This window comes from Molossus molossus, unplaced genomic scaffold (genome assembly GCF_014108415.1).
Source record: "Molossus molossus isolate mMolMol1 unplaced genomic scaffold, mMolMol1.p scaffold_m16_p_17, whole genome shotgun sequence".
In the NCBI taxonomy this organism is placed as follows: domain Eukaryota; kingdom Metazoa; phylum Chordata; class Mammalia; order Chiroptera; family Molossidae; genus Molossus; species Molossus molossus.
The window spans coordinates 50,561,019-50,580,440 of record NW_023425352.1 but is presented as its reverse complement, the minus strand read 5'-3'; the positions used below and the strand labels follow the sequence as shown (position 1 = coordinate 50,580,440).

The following is a 19,422-nucleotide window of genomic DNA, read 5'->3' as shown; positions in this document are numbered from 1 at the left end:
GCTGAAAAGCCTCCCAGGCATAAAGTGCCCTCCGTGGCCAGGTCTTCCCTGGTGCCGATGCCCAGACTGCAGCGCAGGGCACTCACAGCTGCTTCCCTGGGTTGAGAGAGCCGAGGTCCAGGTCCCGGTCGAACTCAGTGCGGATGTCTTCCAGCGCCCCGTCGTCCCCGAAGGCCCCCCACTCGGTGTTGATGCACATCCTGCCCTCGTCGCCTTCCACCAGGTCGATGTTGCTCAGCTCCTCCATGTAGCAGGCATTGGTGCCGGTGCCTGGGCAGGGTCAGAGAGACAATGTGAAGGCAGAAGGGCTCCCCCACCCCCACCCCCCCCACCCCCCCCCCCCCCCGCGGGGCAAACACAGAGCCGACCCTGGGCTGCCTTCAAGTTCTCTGAATGTACCACAAAGTGCTGTGATCCGCCCGGGGGCTGGTTCTCCCGGAGGGAAGCAGCTTTGGCAGGCCCAGGCAGTTCCTAAGAAATGACGCCTGCACCTCAAGTCTATGCTTCTCAGTGTTAATGGCTTGCTGTTCTGAATGAAGTCAGTTGTGAAGAAGTCCCTAAAGAATCTGTGTGAAAGCTGACAAAACACATTTGCAAAGAGGAGGATGAGTTAACCTAACCTTATATGTTTTTTAAGGAATTATCAACCCACAGTAATTTTTAAAACCCTTTCCCTAAGCTACTTAACCTCTTCTCTGTTTGAGAGTAAAAATAGTCTTCATTCATGATCTGCCACAAATTGTTCCGAGCATAAGCTACTTTCTTATCTTTGACAGTGATTCGCTAGCACATAAGAAAGCAAATTTCATTACTGCAACAGAGAATCACTCCAAGGAAATGCCTCACACACTTGAGTATTAGGAGTGAGTGCCAGTGAGCACAACGTGTCTGGACCTACCGGGATGATGGAAAAGTTCCCAAATCAAACGGTGGTGATGCTTACAAAGCTGTAAATGTACTAAAATGTATTGAATTGCACACCTAAAATGAGAAAATGTTATGCCTCAATAAAGCTGTTTTTGTTTTGTTTGTTTGTTTGTTTGTTTTATCCTCACTCGAGGACATTTTTTCATTTTTTGTTCAGATCGAGTGGGAGGGAGAAAGAGGAAGAGAGAGCGAAACAGAGTGGGAGGGAGAGAGGAAGAGAGAGCAAAACATCAACGTGAAAGGGACACATTGAGTGGTTGCCTCCCACACGACCCAACCAGGGCCGGGGACAAACTGCAACCGAGGCACGTGCCCTTAGCGGGAACCGAACCCGGGTCTCTCTGGACCACAAGCCAACACTCCAACTGCTGAGCCAAACTGGCCAGGGCAATAAAGCTGTTTTTGTTTTTTAATTTAAATATCTTCCCTGGCTGATCCTTTGTCTGAGGATTATAAAGGCAACGTGAAAAGTAAGATGCAGGGAAGCAAAATGCAATGCGATGTTTGGGAAAAGCCTTCTCAGAAAAGCGTGGACGCTGTTCAGGCACGGCACCCATCCTAAGCACAGTCACTGTGGCGGGTTCCCTGACACCGTCCCCAGCACAGGGCACTGTAGCTGACGCCGTGACTGGCATGCGCCTGTCCCAAGCTGAGGTGTGGGCTCCAGAAATGGAAGGTAGATCAAGCCTCTTAGGTGTAAAGATCCTGCCTTTACACCTAAATCAGGCTGAGGAGAATGTGGTTAGAAATTAAGAAAAAGCATTTCAGAAATGTTTCCCAATAGTGGTAAAGGAATGGGGAGGTGCAAGGGCGTGTTCAAGAACAGCCTGTAAACCCCATCCATTTGGCATCAGTTGTCCCCCAAACTGCCTCCTCATGAGCCCCTCCATCAGAGCCCCTGCCAGCTCGGGGACCCCACACACACGTCTGCTGCACCTCCCTGGTCCAGCCTCCACCGAGTCCCGCCTACACAGTGCAGTAGTCTCTCTGCTGGTTACCTTGCTTCCACTACTGTCCCCAAGAGTCAGTTCTCCACCCAGCAGCCAAAATGAGCTCTTTAAAAATGCACACCCCATTTTTCCATCCCCTACCCAAAGTCCTCCACTGCCTTCCTCTCTCTCGGGAGACAGACCCTAAGCCAAAGACCCTCCGTGCCTGTGTCTGTGACCTACGCAATCTGTGCGGTCCCGTCCCCTCTCTCGAACCTGGATACCCTCCTGCTCTCGGCTGTACTCTCCTGGACGCAGCTCCCACTCAGCCTCGAGGGTTCCCCGAGCACCCAGACCCGTTCCCATCTCAGAGGCCATAGTGTCCTCCTTCCTTGGCCCAGGACTCACCTCTCGATCTCCACTTTGCTCCCTCCTCCTCCTTGCTGGGGTCCCTGCTCAGATGTACCCCTCAGAGTCCTGCCTGACCACCCACCACACTACCCTCAGTCACAGCACCCTGTTCAGTGTCCTCATCACAGCCAGGATGAGGACCCCTGGAATCTCCTTATTCGTTTAGGCCTTTCGCCTTTCGCCCACCTCCCCACTGAACGCTCCGTGAGCACAGGAACCCTTGAGCACCAGCTCACCACTGGGAACCCAGTGCAGAGACGGCCCGACACTCAGGCACCTCGTAAGCACTTGCTGAGTGAGTGAATGGATGTGTGCTCCAATTTTTCATCTTCCTGTGTTGTTTCTCCTAAATAGACAGCACCAATACCCCTCCCACAGAATCCACTCGGAGTTCACTGAAGCTAAGCCCCAAACCAGCCACATTCCCACATCCCCAAAAAGCAAGTCGAGTTGAGTTACCAATGATGACACCAACTTCACAGTAAGGATCATCATAGGCACACGTCATCATGGTTCCCACGGTGTCATTGACCAAGGCCAGGATATCCACATCGATGTCCTGTCGCAACACAAGCCCCAGAGGACATCAGTGGGTGGGAAGGGGACAGTACCTCTGTCTGTCCCCACAAAGAAAGCGGAAGCGCTGAAGGTGACTGACGGAGGAGGTCCCTGGACCCTGCCTGTTGGGCTGCCTGAGAGGAGCAAGGCCTTTGTCAAGGCCCAGGGGTCTAGGTGAGGGAGAGCAGTTGGGAGCTCCAGGGGGACCCATGCTCCTGCTTCATGGCTGAAGGCTCTGTGCAGTGGAAGTGGGCACAGCCCACCGGGACTCCAGCCCTCGTCTGAGGGACCCTGGGAAAGCGTTTGTCCTGGAAGCAGTGGTGTTTTCAGGAGAAGACACTCAAGTCCTCACCTGGGGGAACATCTTACCCAGCTTCAGCCAAGCCCTCTCCAGAGGCCTGGCTTTCTCATTCTGCCAAGTCAACCTGGGTTACTGCACCCCGGTTCCCCAAGGTTTGGGGGAGATTTTAAAGTAAAATGAAAACAATAAGAGAAGAAAACAGACTACCAGAGAATACGATCACAGCTTCAAAGAGAAAATACAGACTGGAAGGGTACCCCTCAAACAGTCCCCTTGCTGTCAGGGCAGCAAATAGTCTGGGTTTATTTGTGTGCTTTTCAGCTAGCAGGGAGTATGTCTTGCTTTTGTGGTTATTTAGATTATAGAATTTATTCAACAAATATTCAACTAATAGTTCTGGCCGGTTTGGCTCGGCGGTTGGAGCCTCAACCCGCAGATCAATGAGCCACGAGTTCGATTCCAGTCAAGGGCACGTCCCTTGGTGCGGTTCGTCCCCGGCCCTGGTTGGGTAGCGCAGGAGGCAGCCCCCGGATGTGTCCCTCTCACATGATGTTTCTCTCTTTCTCTCTTCCTCTTTCTCCCTCCCTCCCACCCTATCTGAAGATAAATAGAAAAATATTCTCAGGTGAGGATAAAAAAAAATTAAAAACAAATATTCATCGAATAAAGCATGGAGAGTGGAATAGAGCCCGACTGGAACGACAGTGACCTTTAGGCCTCCGCGAGGAGATGCGGGGATTGGAGGTCACACACAGCACGGGGTCTAACCAGGACCCCAGAAGGGGCTGCGGCAGCTGGGGAAGCCCCAAGGGCATGCGGCCCACCTTTCCACAGTAAGTGGAACAGCTCCACGCACAAGGCTCACCAGTGGGGTCCCCCGAATTGGCCGCACCTATACTGCGGTGAGCCCTCTCCTGAGATCAGTTCCTTTCCCCACCCTCCTTCCAGGGCAGGCACAGTGGACACCTGCCTCTGGGAGAAAGGGGCGAACATGGGAGAGCTCCCCGGGCTGACACAGATTCCTCACCTTGTGGTTTTTAATGGCTTTGGTTAAACGGCTCACTACATCCGTGTCCTGAATTCCCCGGGCCTTAAACTTCTTGGTCCATGAAAGCAGGACACCCTGGGGGAAGAATTCAGATCCAGTCAAAACAAAGAAGGTGCTCAGTTCTGGAAATGAGCTGCAGGAATTGTAGGCCTCAAATACAACCCCCTTTCTTCTTTAAGCTGAATCACCTCAATTTTTTCAATATTTCTTCAGAGGCCTTTCCACCTGAGCAGTTTGGAATAGTCACATGGCGGCGGAAAGAGCCATTGCTCAAGGGTCAGAACACGGGTTCACAGACATCGGACAAGTCACTTAACCTCTCTGCCCCTCAGTTTCCTCACCGGTACAATGGAAACGCCCCTTCCCTGCCTGTCACGGGAAGGCTCTGATGGACTCCCTGCTGCCCGGTAGACTCGTGTGTGCAGAACGCAGCAGAACTACAGTGGTGGGACTCACCCTCTAGAACTCCCTCAGGAACTCAAATCAACTCAGAAAAATGGTTCTCAATTTGCATTATCAATTATTTGCTTAAAATTGGTATTTCCCAAGAGTTTCTTGTCTAAACTAGCAAATAATCGTAGAATTTTTCAGGCTAGACAAAATCTTGGAGATCAAGAGACTTGCAGAAGGCCACACAGTAAGAGTAGCTGAGCCAGCACTCACAAACACCCTGACCACATATTCCCAACCCCCTCGGTCTGTGGATAAAGAAGCTGAGATTTAGAGGGGAAGGAAATCGCTCTAGGTCTCACAGCGGGGAAGGACCAGGCCTAACCTAACACAGGTCTGAGTCCCAGCTGGTGAGCAGGCTTTCCCCCTGCACCACAGCACCACCTAGCGGCCACTCTCCCAAACGTCTGTCCTCACCGGCTATAACATCCCTGCTTCACCTCAGATGCTGGGGTAGCCGCCCCACCAAAAAGGTGCTAGGGATAATGCCGGACCTTTTGGGGGGAGAGTACATGGAGGAGTGGAAAATAAGTGCTTGTAATGTACTGTTAAATGAAAAAAAAGCAGTACATACAACTATACATTTTTAAACTATATATAGAGTACATCAGTATTTAATACAGACAAGACTGAAAGGAAACCCCAATGGTTCTAGCAGTGGGTATCTCTGAACATTGGGTGATTCTATTTTCTTCTTTAAACTTTTCAATTTCTACCTCTCTCTCTCTCCACCCCCTCCCTCTCTCTTTTTGTTTTTCCTACCTTAAAGAAGTATTACCATTTTATTGTTAGAAACACACACAGAGAAACTGCTCTTCGGCTAAGACTTTTCTGTTCCCTCATTCAAAAACCAAAACAAAATAATGCAGAATGACCTCCTCTCTTAATTCCTATGCCCTGATCTTTGACAATGTTTTCGCTGCACGAGAAGCCCCTCAGCCAGACCTCTTCCTGCGGCTGCCTCCACCCACCCCCCTCTGCACTTACACGGCCGGTCAGACCTTCTCCAGGAGCGATTTTAGTCACAGAATCGACACCTGTGGCAGAACCACGGCTCAATAGCCCGCTCAGTTATTACTGTTAATGCATTCCCTGTGCCTAACGCTTTCTGCCTAACTTTTGACTTCACAAAAAGGCAGTTTGGGAGAAAATTTTATAAACTACAGGAAATTCAACTAGATTTGGATGAGAAAAGGCAGTTTTCACTGCCTCAATATAAGCATGCTCTCTTCCCTAGTTTGAATGTTGCCTGAAAATCCTTATTGGACTATGACACAAAATGGGTCAAAATGCTTCCAGGAAACTGCTGGCATTTTAAACAAAGTTCTAGAGCTGTTTTTCTGGAAAGGCAATTTGATTGCGGAGTTTGTAAACTTGGGCTGGGTTCCTTTTGGCTGCGTGGCTTTGGGCAAGTCTCTTAACTGCTCTGAACTGCAGTTTTTCTCAAATATAAAATGAAAATAATTATATCTACCTCATATGATTGTTTGGGGATTTTAATGAGATAAAACACACAGAGTTCAGCATAGTGCAAGATGCAATGTTAAAATCTGAGGTAGTGTTTATTACTATTATTATTGAAAGATGCTGTGGGTATTTAACTTAGATAAATGCAAAATCCTGAAAGGCCAAACCATACATTCACCCCTAATTGTCAAGAAAATATACAAGCTTGGTTCTGAAAGTCAAATGAACTCCCACAGAGCTTGAGAATCTTCTTCCTTCTTCCTGGGGTCTGCTCCTGAGCTCCGATAAGAGGTGTTGCACTATGTGGCGAATCCAACCTCCAGGCCTGATCCCTGCCTCCTCCTTCCGCTTCCTCTACTGATTCCAGGACCTCTGCTCTTCAAGCCAGAAAAAGATGACCCTGCAGAGCAAAGCTCCACCGGCCTCCTCTAACATTCCCTGAAAACTTTCTCGTACTATTTTTTCTCAATTGTTCCTAAAGTAACAAAAAAGTAAACTTCAGTCCCTCACCTGTATAGACAGATGATGGCAGATTCTCATTTAGTGGAATCAGGTAAATGATTGATTACACCTTTCAATTTCAGACAGTTACTGGGCACCGTGGAATACAAGACACTGTGCTAGGGACCCTAAGGGCAGAGGAAGGACCATGTAAAACAGTGCCTGGCCTCTAGAAGCATCTGTTAACTGGGAACAAGGGACAAAGGCTGGAAGAGACCAGTCCCACAGGGACAATCATGCACCGGGCAGTGTTGGGCATTGCAGATGTTTTGTCTGAGCTTTCCCTCAGCCCAGCAAGTAAATATTATTAACCATGTTTCACAGATGAAAAAACCAGGGGCTCAAGAAGTGAAGTAACTGCCCAGGGGACACAGCTTTTCTGTGTCTAGGTCTGTGGGACGTGAGAACCCATTTCCTTTCCACTATCAGACACCCTAAGTCAACAACATCAAACATGTCCCAGGGCGGTCCATGATGTCAAGGGGGTCCATGAAATGACTGTCACCTGGGTGTCATAACCAGTATGTGCGGTAGGAGGTCATGAGCCCTGACCCCAGACAGATGTGGCCTGGGAAGACCTGACTCTTGACCATAACCCCTGGCTCCAGAAAGATTATTACCCATTTTCTATATAGACCCTTACTTATTTTCACAGGTTTCTATAAAACTGGGTTTGACATCTCCCTGTTCACAGATTGAAAAGCTGAGGCACACAGAGGTGAATTACCTTTGCCCGCAGCTGGCTAGTGGCAGATCTAGACTGTGCCTCCCAGGAGTGGTGTCTGCTCAACGACATTGTCACCGCAATGACCCGCCTCCAGCCTCCTGCTAAGGGCTTCCTGGGGAGGTGGGGTTCCCTGAGGCTTTCCACTCTTCTCTAGTAGCTGTCAGCTGGTCCCCAGCAGCACCCTGATCACATGGGGACCTGTGAGAATGCACATCTAAGTCCCCACTGATTAAGAAACCCCCAGTGGGGCCCAGCACCCTGTGTTCAACAAGCCCTTCAGCAGATTCTGATGCAACCAAGGATCTATGAGCTACGCGGGAGAACCATTCCATCCCTGCCCTGTGCCCGTGTGAATGTAAAATCAGGGCAGCCACGCTGGCCAGGTCTCTGCCTCCCATTTCCACTTCGTCCTTTACAAGAAGAAGAAAACAACAAGGAAGAAAGTCTGCTGATCCACCCTGTTCCCAACCTGACTACACATCCCCAGCCCCAAACTCCAAATCCTGCACAGCGTCCTCCTCCCCAGCACCACCTTACCTCTTCCAGTTTGGTCTGTCTGCAGGGAAAAGAAAAGGTTAGGCCAAGGGGCAGTTTCTTATGCTTCAACCCTTTGGTGTTCATGAAATCTGCCAGGCAGTCAGCTACGTATTCAAACAGCTGCAGAGGAGAGAAAGCCCAGGACACTGGATTAGAGCCTGGCCACCCATAAACAAGGCACCAAGGCCTTCCCTGCACTTCCCAGAGCCCTGCCCTGGTACCTCGGAGCCGTTCCCTCGGATGATTTCATTGGGTGTTGGGTAGAACTGACTCTCCATCTGGACAGTTTGTTTCCCCTCTTCAGAGACTTGTACCTTCAAGACTCGAAACTTAGATCCTCCAAGATCCAGGGAAAGAAACTCCCCATTTTCTATTAAAAAAAAAAAAAGGTATTGTTTATTGAATGTCTGTTATATGACAAGATCTGCACTAGGAGTAGGACATGTAAGAAATGTCATCAAGTCACACACACACACACCCAGCTGGGCATCATTACACTCCCAGTAAGGACAGAGGGGGTGTGACCCAGCCTCATGGCCCTGCCCCCTCTGCAGAAGGCCAAGGCAAACTGCAGACACGTGGTATCAGGGGTGGGCCTTGGGGGGCCTATTCTAGCATGCCACCACTGGGAAGAGGCTGCTTCTCCCAGCTGGGGGACGCCGGTAAGGCCTGGAGGAAAAGGAGGGGGAGCACAGGGAAGAGAAACCAGCCCCATACAAGCCTCTGTCTCGTGGGCAGCGGGAAAACATGCCAGGAGGGAAGGGAGATGGGGACCAAATGATGGCCTTTAAGGAGCCAAGGATGCTCAATATTTTGGACCAGAGTCACTTCAAAATGAGAACATGTAACACCACACAGCCCTGCACAAGGCAGATGCTATTAATAAAACAGAGAAATGACACATGTTGGGACAGGGCCCACACTAACGTCTTCCCCTCAGGATCCAGACAGAAGTCCTGCCCGGGACCCCTGCCAGGGTCCTCAGCCGCAGCCATAGAGGTAGGATGAGAACTCGAGTGTGCAAACCCTTGAACCAACAAGCCTTTCTACAGAACTGTCTGTGCCTGAAAAGTAGCTACATGTACCAGGCATGCGTCAAGATATACGCCCAAGGCTCATGTAAGTGAAACGCCACGCCCACAAATCCACGCACCCACGTGGCCTTGTTTGGTACCATGTGACCCGACACAGCTGCATGGATCGAAGGGGCCAGCTGGCCATTCAGATTCGCTCCTCGTGAAACAAAACACACGGGGAAATTCCTAGTAGGTGGTAAAAACTGAAATGAAAGCATACTGAAACCGGGTAGCCAGGGTGCCCACAGGGAAGCAGACCGAAACCATGGGGAAAAATTCTTGAGTCTCAGTTCCCTAGAGGCCTGAGTCCCACAAGGTCCTGCCTGGAGCTCAGAGCTAGAGGCAGGCCCTCAGGTCCTCTTCAAACATTAATGTGCTCGCCACTCTCCCAAGGACTTTGTTAACACAGACTGTGGTTTCGTGGAGGTGGAGCTCGAGATTTTGCATTTCTAAACCAGCTCCCAGGTGCTGTTGCTGCCGGGCAGGACCACAGGTAGAGCAGCAAAGGTCTGAGTCCTCATTTATAGGCCCAGCCAGCTGGATCTTTTGTTTCTGTGGAGACACCTGGAAAAACGAGAGATTCATTTCTCCCTAGATCAGCCCCCAGAGGAGCCTGATGGGCCATTTATTATTCAGGGAGGGAACTCAGGAACCTAATCCTGAGCACATTTATTGGTATCAAGCAAGAGGTGCCAAGTAACATGCAGGTGCTAGGGATGCACAGACAGGATGGTGGGCTCCGTCATCAGAACAACAACCAGTCAGTCAGTCATTCCATCTAGTAGGGCAAGTGCTCTGGTCGTGAGAAGCACAGGGAGCGCCACCTAAATCAGAGCTGAGCAGACAACCCAGAGAAGGTGACAGTCCGGAGAAGGGGATGGGCCCAGCGGGAGGAAACGGGGCGAAGAAAGGAGCTCTCACTAGGGGGCCGGGGGCAGGACTGTGCGGAGGATGTGACTGACATGAGGCTGCAGCACTTAGAAAAGCCGCCCCACTCCCAGGAGCTTGGGCTTTATCCGGACGGTGAGGGCAAGCCACAGAAAGACGTTAAGCAAGGGAGTGCCAGGGTTTAACCGAGATTTTGGGGAAGCACCTCTGGCACCAACCAGGACAGACAGGTTTTTTAATAAAAGAGGAGGCTCCTGTGCTGCCATCCAGACTGGAGATGATACCGGAGACCCGGCATAGCGCCGGCATGGACGCATCCCTTCCAGGCCACCAGGCCACCATCACTGGGCCACTCCCGCTCCACCAGGGACTCAAGATGCTATTTCAAGGAAACCACTTGCTGCGATCTCTTCTGTGACTCTGACACCAGAAAAGCCTCATCTGCCCCAGGGGAGGGAGGACCTGCTCTGAAGAAGTGGGGCCATCGGGTCCTTACAGTCATGGTTAAGATTATTATGGGCTGCCACCATGAGGATGGAATGTACAGCATGGTGACTGAGTTACTAAGACTATACTGCATATTTGAAAGTTACTAAGAGTAGGTCTTAAAAGTTCTCATCACAAGGGAAAAAATGGACCTACGTATGGTGATAGATTTGAACTGGACTTACTGTGGCGATCATTTCACAATATACACAAGTATTGAATAGTTGTGTCATACACCTGAAACTAATATGATATGTCAATTATATCTCAATTAAAAATAAATTAAAGAATAATAATTTTTTTAAAATGACCTCCCAAGAGCTGAGGTTTCCTTAACAATCCACCTCTGTGGAAGTTCCTGTGACTTCCAGGCTGCGTGGACACCCGGGCTTCCTCTCCTAAGCCACGGTCAGGCTCGGGCCTCTGCTCCTTCCAGGGTCTGGTGCAGCCTCTCCCAAAGGCACAGTGATTGAATGTGGAGATTCGGCACGCCCAAGGGGACAAGCCTGGGAAACCACGGGTTTAGGAACCGCCCACGTGAGTCTGATGCTCAGACAAGTAGGGGACCCCTGGACCTATCAGCCGACTATGTCATGGCTCACCCTCCAGGAGGCATAGGGGTCTGCCTGGAGGAAGAGGCCAAGAAGAGAGGCAGCTGTGCCCAGGCCTAGAGAATCAGTCTCCTTCACAGTCAGTGATGGGCACGCCCTCAGGGCGGGAAGGAGAGGCACAGCCGATGCCCACACTGTAGGGCACTTTGTGAGACAGGCAGTGGCAGCTCCCTGGCTGAGGAGGTGGCCGAGGCTCAAACGGGCTCCCTCCCCGGGGCAGGCTGGGGGGGGGGGAAGGAGCGGAAACGACAGCGGGGGTGAGCGCAGAAGGATTTCTCTGGAAACTGGATGCATTTCTGAAATGGTGGCCCCAAGGGATTCGCAGAATTCTATTTGTTGGTTAGTAGTCATGAAACTACACCCAGCGCACAAGTGGCTGCAGACTTGGGACAACGCTTAGGAGATTTTAAAACACTCCTGCCACATAACCTCATCTGATCCTAACGACCCTGAAAGCTGCAGGACAACGGGCCACAGCGCTTTCATTGATGAGGACAGGAGCGGCGGCCCGGGGACTCGCCAAGGCCTCTGGGCTCAGGGCCTCACCGCAGCGGGGTCACTGCGAAGGTTCACTGCGTGATGAGGGGCTCTGAGGAGAGACGGTGTCTCCTGGCCTGAGGAGGAGGGAGTTCCTAACACTTGGTCAGTTTCGGCCGGTCTGGCTCAGCGGTTAGAGCGTCGGCCCGCAGACCGGAAAGTCCCAGGTTCGGTTCCCGCTGAGGGCACGTACCTCGGTTGCAGTTTGTCCCCGGCCCCAGTTGGCGTTGTGTGGGTGGCAACCAGTCGATGTGTCTCTCTCACATCGATGTTACTCTCTCTTTCCGCCTCTCTCCCTCCCACTCTATCTGAAGATAAATGCAAAAAATGTCCTCGGTTGAGGATAAAAAAATAAAATAACTTGGTCAGTTTCACTTCCAAACCTTCCTGAAGCAGCCGGGGCCGGAAAGGCCGCCTCCAGAGGCCACTCACTCTCTGGTGCTTCTAGGGACGCAGCTCTGCAGGAGGAGCTGCAGCACAGGAAGCCGGGAGGACTTTGCCCTGTGCCTCCCCACACACACGCCCCATGACTCAGGTGTGCCCTCCACATAGCTGAATGACCTGCCAAGGACCACAGGCCCCACGGCACTCAGAGCAGTATCAGGAACTGGCAAGATTTCAAAGCAGGAGTATCTCTTCCAAAGCTCATGTTCCTCCAGGGCGGTACACTGCCCACCCTCCGCACCCCCCACCAGCAAGGCTCCCAGGGGCCTCTCAAAAGGCAGAGCCAAACTACTTGGACCCAGGCATTGCCCTAAGGGGGCCCAGAACCCAGCTAATCCAACCAAAGGCCCCCGAGAGCCCCCAAACTTCAATCCTTGCTCCTTTAAGAGCCCTAAAGCCCCTGCTGGAGCTTGGTTGGAACACTGGGACCCCGACATGGGGGAACCTCTTGGTCCTTGGTATGCTCATCTGACGTGAGGATAACACTTACACCATGGGGTTCTCGTGAGACGGTGAGTCCCTGGCACCCCATGGCCACAGGAGGTGCCTGGTAGATACTAGTTCCTTTCCTTCCTGTGGCCTTTCCCAGAGGCTGAGAATGGGGGAGTTGGATGGAACCGCAAAGGTTCCTCCTAGAGGTCTCTAGACTGTGGTAAGCAAAATAACGGTCCCCCAGAGGTGCCCACATCCTACCTCGGATCCTGTGACTTTGTTAGCGTGGCAAAAGGGAATTAAGGTCACAGATAAACTCAAAACTGCTCATCAGCTGAGCTGGAGGTCGGGAGATTATCATGGATTATGTGAGTGGGCGTAAAATAAATCAGAGGGTCTTTAAATGTGAAGAGGCAGAAGGGTGAGAGTCAAAGACAGACTGGAAGATGCTCCACTGGGCGCTAGGAAGAGGCCTGAGCCAAGGGACGCGCAGCCGCCAGCGGCTGGAGAAGGCGAGAGATGCCCCCCGGCCCTCGGGAGGCACGCGGCCCTCGGGAGGCAGGCACGCGGCCCTCCGCACGCCTGGACTGTGGCCTGGCTGAGACACTCACACTTCTGACCTCCGCAGCTAGAAGAATAAACGTGAGTTGTGTTAAGCTGCTACACGTGTGGTAATTTCTTACAGCAGCAATAGAAAATTAATACATAGGCCAACTCTCTCATTTTACAGATAGAGAGACTAAGACTATACATTTTGCCAGAGGTCACTGTGGAATGGCAGAGCTGGGCCTAGAACCCCATTTCTTGAATATTGTAATTTAACATTGTTTCTACTGTCATGCTATCTCCTATTGCTTTCTATGAGCCTAGAATCTAGGAGTGAAATGCCATTTGTTATGCATTCAACAAACATTTCAGGGCCTAGCGTGCACTGGGGAGACCCTCACGCACCACAGGGTGACAGGCCCTCTGGCAAGCACCTAACCCAGCACGGGGATGCTTCCCAGATGGAGGCAGTGATCTCTACGCTGAGACCCAACAGCTAAGTTGGTGTTCATCAGGGGAAGAATGTTGAGATGTCCCAGGAGGAGAGGGAACAGAATGTGTAGGGCCACAGTGAGCAGAGAAAATGAAAGGCACATGTGAGCTTTGGTTCAGTACTTTTGGCATAGAGTATGACTGAGGCATAGAGTATGACTGAGGCGTATGATGTGGAGAGAGGGCTGGAGAGCTTAGCCAAGGTGCAGAAGCAAACCTCAGGTACCCGTCAGCCCAGGAGGCGCGGGGTCCAAGTCCCTGGCAACCCTGGCGCACTCACCTGAGCCATCTGGAATGGCCCTGACGAAGGTGGGCAGCATCTTCACCGACGCTGTGGGGTGGGTGTCCTTCCCCAGGCCCTTCTGCATTTCAGCCTGGAACCGAGTCATGATGTCCAGAAGGGCCTCATTGGAGAGCCGCATGTGGTACAGGAACCTGTCCACCTGGAAGATACCGGGGTGACCAGGGTTGGCTGCCGGGGGCACGTGTCCTCCAGTCACGCTATAAATTCCCACGCTCATGATGAGGCTGCTTGGGGACAGCTTTGTGATGCGGGTTCCAAAGTTTCCGTGCCTGACCCCTCGCTGAGCTGGGGACAAGGTGGGGAGTTGGAAGAACAGAATGGAATGAAAGGCTGGAGGAGGTGGGATTTATTCCTTCAAAGGGAAAGCTTTAAGGAAGAAAGGATTCCCCCATTTTTCTGGTGGGACAGTGGAGGGGCAAAAACTAAGCACGAGTCAGGGTTTCCAGTCCCCAGCTCAGCGCCCTCACCAGTGTCATTGCCTCTCCCCTGGAAAAGACCAGCGATGGCTACGACTTGGAATTCCTGAACACGGAGGCTTTCTTTAAGCCAATGATGACAGTGTACCAAACACGCTTCCCTCTGCTATGGGCTGCTAGGAAGCTCGGAGCTAAATTCAGTGTCCAACCACCGTCTCTAAATCCAGCCCTTCACATCTCCATTATTTTTAACTGAGGTTATTCTAATTAAGATGAAGTTTATTTCTAAAGCCAGCCCAAATTGCTATTGGAAATGAGTGGATGCCACTCAGGTAACCAGGAAATTGGGTCACAGGACTCCCCCCCCCTCCCCCAATGGAGGGAGGTTATAAAAATCACTAGCTCTGCTCAGTTTACTTGAAGGTAATAATGTCACATCAAGAATGGCAGAACAGCTTCCTTCCCATGCTAATCATTGGGTGGTGGCAACCTGGATTCCTAGGGCTCCCTGGGATGGATTGTTGGCCGGGCAGGAAGAGGGACAGTGGCCCAAGTGCCCTGCATTTGCCACCCCTACTTTGTATACTGAGTGGCCTCTCCATCCATCCAGGTCCCAAGACTCGATCCCAGCATGTTCCTGGATGAATTGCTCTCCCATACCTTCGTCTAAGGCCAAGTGCGTGCACTGTAGTCTACAGGGTGCTTTCATCATCTGATCGCCATGGCGTCCCCTGAGGCAGCCAGGTCAGGCAAAGATCATCGCCCCTACTGAGAGAGAAGGCCTCCCACGTTCAGAGCCTCTGAGCAGACTAGGAGCTGGAGGTCAGGGACAGCACTGGACGACAGTCCTCACCACATGGCCTGGTTTTGCTTCACAATTTTGTGCGGGACCCACAAGCCCAACAGACAAATTATACCAAAAGTGCAAGGGCCATGTGACCTTCATCGCAGGACAGGTGTCCAGCCATCAGCCAGGCCTCGAGGGCGGGCAGGCATCCCCGCTCACCGGGGCCAACACGGAGACCGAGCCAGTGACGCAGCCCACGGTTCCAGGGACTTGGGGGCCAAAGAGAGGCCAGAAAACCATCAGAGAGCCATTAGCAGAACAGGACAATTGGGCTTTCAGTGTGTTTGAGAAGACAGGACAGAACCAGGTCATGCTTCATTAAGGACTTCCGTTCACCCTGAGTCCGTTCATGACTAATTTGTTGGCACTGCCACGCACACGGAGAAAACCAGCAAAAGGGACGTGACCCAAGTAATTGGGGCTTGGGAAGGGTGAGATGTACACAGGAACTAAGATTGCTCCCTTTGTGACCCCAAGGCCCCTCTGACAGTGTCCCCAAACCTATTGTTCATTTTTGCTCAGCCGCAGAGAACTCTGGGCACCCACAGTGAAATCCCTTCTGTGTAAGAGATGGTTGGAGGCCCTGTTTGGGCCATTCACAGGCTGCAGTTTAACAGTCCTTCAGGGCTTTGGGTTACTACTGCTCTGTTTTAAGAAGTTCAAGTTAGGACAGAAAGGATGTCAATTTAGAAACAGTTTCTCAGTTCGTCTTTGTATCTTCCACAGCATCTGGTACAGTAGCCAGAAGGGAAGTATGAAACATAGGATGGGCCCAGCTGGTGTGGCTTGGTGGTTGAGCGTCGACTCGTGTACCAGGAGGTCGCCAGTTCGATTCCTGGTCAGGACACATGCCCAGGTTGTGGACAAGGTCCCCAGTGGAGGGCATGCAGGAGGCGGCCAGTCGATGTTCTCTCTCGTTGATGTTTCTGTCTCTCTCTCCCGCCTCTCTCTAAAAATCAATAGAGAAAAAAGAAACATAGGTTGGGGGGAAAGCCCTATATTTTAAACTCGAGTAGGTGATGCGGGCCTGTGTAGACAGGCCCACAGGTTGCAGGCACTGGGGGAGGGCGCTTGAGTTACAGAAGCCAGCCCACCTTTGGAGTGGCCCACAAACCATGCGTGGCGGGAAACCTCCTACACAAGAGAGCCAACAAGCAGCACATTTGATGTAAGAAGAGCAAATTTAAAAATGTAGGCTCAGCCTGGCTAGTGTGGTTCAGTGGTTGAGCACTGACCCATGCACCAAGAGGTCGCCGGTTCGAATCCCAGTCAGGGCACATGCTCGGGTTGTGGGCCTAATCCCCAGTGGGGGCATGCAGGAGACGGCCAATGATGTTGTTGTTCATTGATGTTTCTCTCTCTCTCTCTCTTTCCTTTCCTCTCTCTCCCTAAATAAAAATAAAATGTAAGTTCAGAACTTACAGAAGCAGAGATGTGGGAGCTGCAGGGACCTCAGCGATTACATAGTCCAAAGGTCCCGTATTAAAAATCAAGAGTCATAAAAAGGTTCAACTCTTTGACCCACTGATTTCACTTCTGGGAATCCATCCTTAGGAAAGAATCCTGAAGGTGGAGAACATTAAACACATCTCAATGCTTATTACAGCAATGTTTGTTTAAAAAACATGTTTTTGAAAGTAGCCTATCCAACAAAAGGGCATACATATCCAACTTGATTGAATATTAGGAAAATATTTAGATAACTATAAAGAAATGAAGAACCCTGGCCGGTTTGGCTCAGTAGTTAGAGTGTCAGCCCTTGGACCAGAGAGTCCTGGGTTCGATTTCAGCCAAGGGCACGTACCTCAATTGCAGTTTGTCCCCAGCCCCGGTTGGGGTCGTGTGGGTGGCAACCACTCGATGTGTCTCTCTCACATCAATGTTTCTCTCTCTCTCTTCCTCCCTCTCTCCCTCCCGCTCTGTCTGAAGATAAATGCAAAAAATATCCTTAGGTGAGGATAAAAAAAAAGAAATGGAGAAATGTACATAAGTGGTTACAGTATAACAATAAGTGAAGGACACAGTCCAGAATCGTATGTACACTACAAATGCAAACACATACACCGAGAAAAGACTACAAGGGTTTCCACACGGCAAATACGACTATGAGAGGGCCAGGATTAAAGGTAACGTTTCCACTTTTCGTAATGTTGACTTTCTAAACTGTAAAAAGGATACTTTGAAAACCTAACCAGTCCTTTCCTTATGAGTGAACAACCGACAGGTCAGTGACCAGGCCCAGCCCAATGTTATCAATAGGTCAAATAATGTCGATATATTGAATTGGAAGGGAAGCTGTCAGAGTAGTTTCTTCCTTCCCTCCCTCCCTCCTTTCCCTTTTCTTTCCTTCCCTCCTTTATGTTTTATTTTGTCTTTGTTTTAATGTTGGTATAGGGAGTTTTTAAAAAATTGTCCCAGGGTCTGACTAGTACACCTAGCAGGCAAGTATGGCTCCAGATCTTGGCAGCACTAGAGGCAGGAAGCACAGGGACTAGGAGGGGACTGGCTACCTGACCGGGGGAGAGAGGAGCCTGTGCCTTTTGACCAGGTGTGTATTTACCACAGAGCCTGTGACTCACCCCAGCATCCCATAAACCAGCCTCCCGTACTACTCAGATATCTGTTTAAGGTGGCTACAGAATTTCTGTACTACTCAGACACCTGTTTAAGGTGGCTACAGAACTCCCATACTGTCCTAGCCGGTTTGGCTCAGCGGTTGGAGCGTCGGTCTGCGGACCAGAGAGTCCGTGGTTCGGTTCCCGCTGGGGGCACGTACCAAAAAAAATTTCAATTTTAATTTAAAAAATGGAGATTCCCTGGAGATCCATGGTCGTCATTTAAAAAAACAACAAAAAACTCCCGTACTACTCAGACACCTGTTTAAAGTGGCTACGAAACATCCCTGGCCGTCCCTTCTCAGCTCCTTCTCACAGCTTTCTTGCCTCCCACAGGGCAGCTCGAGGCCTTGACCAAGGCTGACCCTCCAGCCGGAAGAACCTGGAACAGATCAATGGAGGCTGCATTTGCAGTCAGAGGGGCCTCCTGAGCCTGCGCCGGGCTGGTGGACAAACATATCTGCGTGATTCTAGGGTGTAACAAAAGACTAATCACCACAGAAGCCAAATTTGTTGTTTGTTTGTTTTTTCCCTTTATTGGTTTTAGAGAGAGAGAAAGAGAGAGGGCGAGAGGGATGGAAACATCGATGAGAGAGAACATTGATTGGCCACCTCCAGCATGTCTCTCACTGGGGATTTGGCCCACAACCTGGGTATGTGCCCTGACTGGGAATTGAACAAGCGACCTCCTGGTGCATGGGTCGGCGCTCAACCACTGAGCCACCCCGGCCAGGCAGAAAGTGGATTCTTAGGCTGTGTTGCATAGCCCGTTCCTACTTCTTTAAGAAGCCAGTAAAGGGCTTCATGAATCTAATCAACAAATGAACGTTAGGATAGGTTAAATCAGATGCATTTATAATATTTTAAGATTTGCTATAACCTCTAACCCAACTCTCCAATGAACAGGACTTCGTGAGAGTGTATCCCACCAAACGCATGAGAGTTGTGAGAGACCATGCCTCCACTCTGTTTGGAAAGCCCAGGGGCGTCCTGGCACAGTGGGAAGAATGATGGAGCAGGAGTCAGCAACTCTGGTTTAATCCCCTCAGCACCACCTTAAACACCTGGGTGACCTTGGCGAAGTCCACCTGCGGGGAGGACTTCCTTGAGCTGGTGTGGTTCCCGTGGCTACCGTGGCAGGCTGGGTTCCTTCCAGCTGGGAAAAGGCTATGGCCCCCAGGTGAGCCTTGGCAACTGTTAACCAGCCACCTTGGAATGAATTTTGTAGGCTGGTTGCTTGGACAAAGTGGCAAAAGAATGCACGCCACTGGCAAGCAGCGCTGCCAACAGGTACTTTGGTTATTGTACATTCAACCTCACATCCCTCTTGGTGCCGTGTTTATATTCTTTCAAGCGCATGAAAAATCATGTAATTACCAGTTCTCAACATTTCTTTAACGATCACTCTTCTTTCCTTTTGCCTTTCTCCCCAAGACACCCCTTCACCTCAAACAGTCTAACCAGTTTCTAAAGACTTTCTCCTCAATCCTTCCCACCTGCCAGGAAGTTCTGAGTGAAACTCAGGGCTCAGGGAAATAAGCAATGTCCAGCCTGTGGGAGATTGACTTCCTCTCCTCCTTCGAGGTTTTTACTGGTCCTGTGCTCCCTGTGTTTTAATGAGCTCTCTCAAATCCTGTGGACACAGGCAGGTATCAGTTCTGTCAGAGAAGAGTCCTTACCTTCTTGATCTGATCCTCCTTCAGCTTGGTGAAGTAAAACGCCATCAAGTGTACCGCAAACATTTTCCCAACTTTGTTTTCTCCTGAGACAGTCAGAGATTTCTGGGTGGCGTTGACTCCCACGTCTCCAGAGTACTGCCCACTTCCAGTTCAGGCTGGGAGCCTCTGGGGAACTAGGTGCTACAGATTAAAT

General features: G+C 50.9%; 1 protein-coding gene across 1 annotated transcript in view; it reads right to left on the bottom strand.

Moving 5' to 3' along the window:
- Positions 1-19,422, bottom strand: part of HKDC1 (hexokinase domain containing 1) — a 64,230-nt gene extending 44,808 nt beyond the window's left edge. The window contains exons 1-7 of the mRNA XM_036265609.1: positions 19,230-19,422; positions 13,649-13,811; positions 8,078-8,226; positions 7,857-7,976; positions 4,154-4,249; positions 2,727-2,826; positions 87-270 (exon numbers count right to left, since the gene is read on the bottom strand). Coding sequence (XP_036121502.1) covers positions 87-270; positions 2,727-2,826; positions 4,154-4,249; positions 7,857-7,976; positions 8,078-8,226; positions 13,649-13,811; positions 19,230-19,292 — 875 coding nt within the window. The 5' untranslated portion in view covers positions 19,293-19,422. The remainder of the gene's footprint in view (positions 1-86; positions 271-2,726; positions 2,827-4,153; positions 4,250-7,856; positions 7,977-8,077; positions 8,227-13,648; positions 13,812-19,229) is intronic.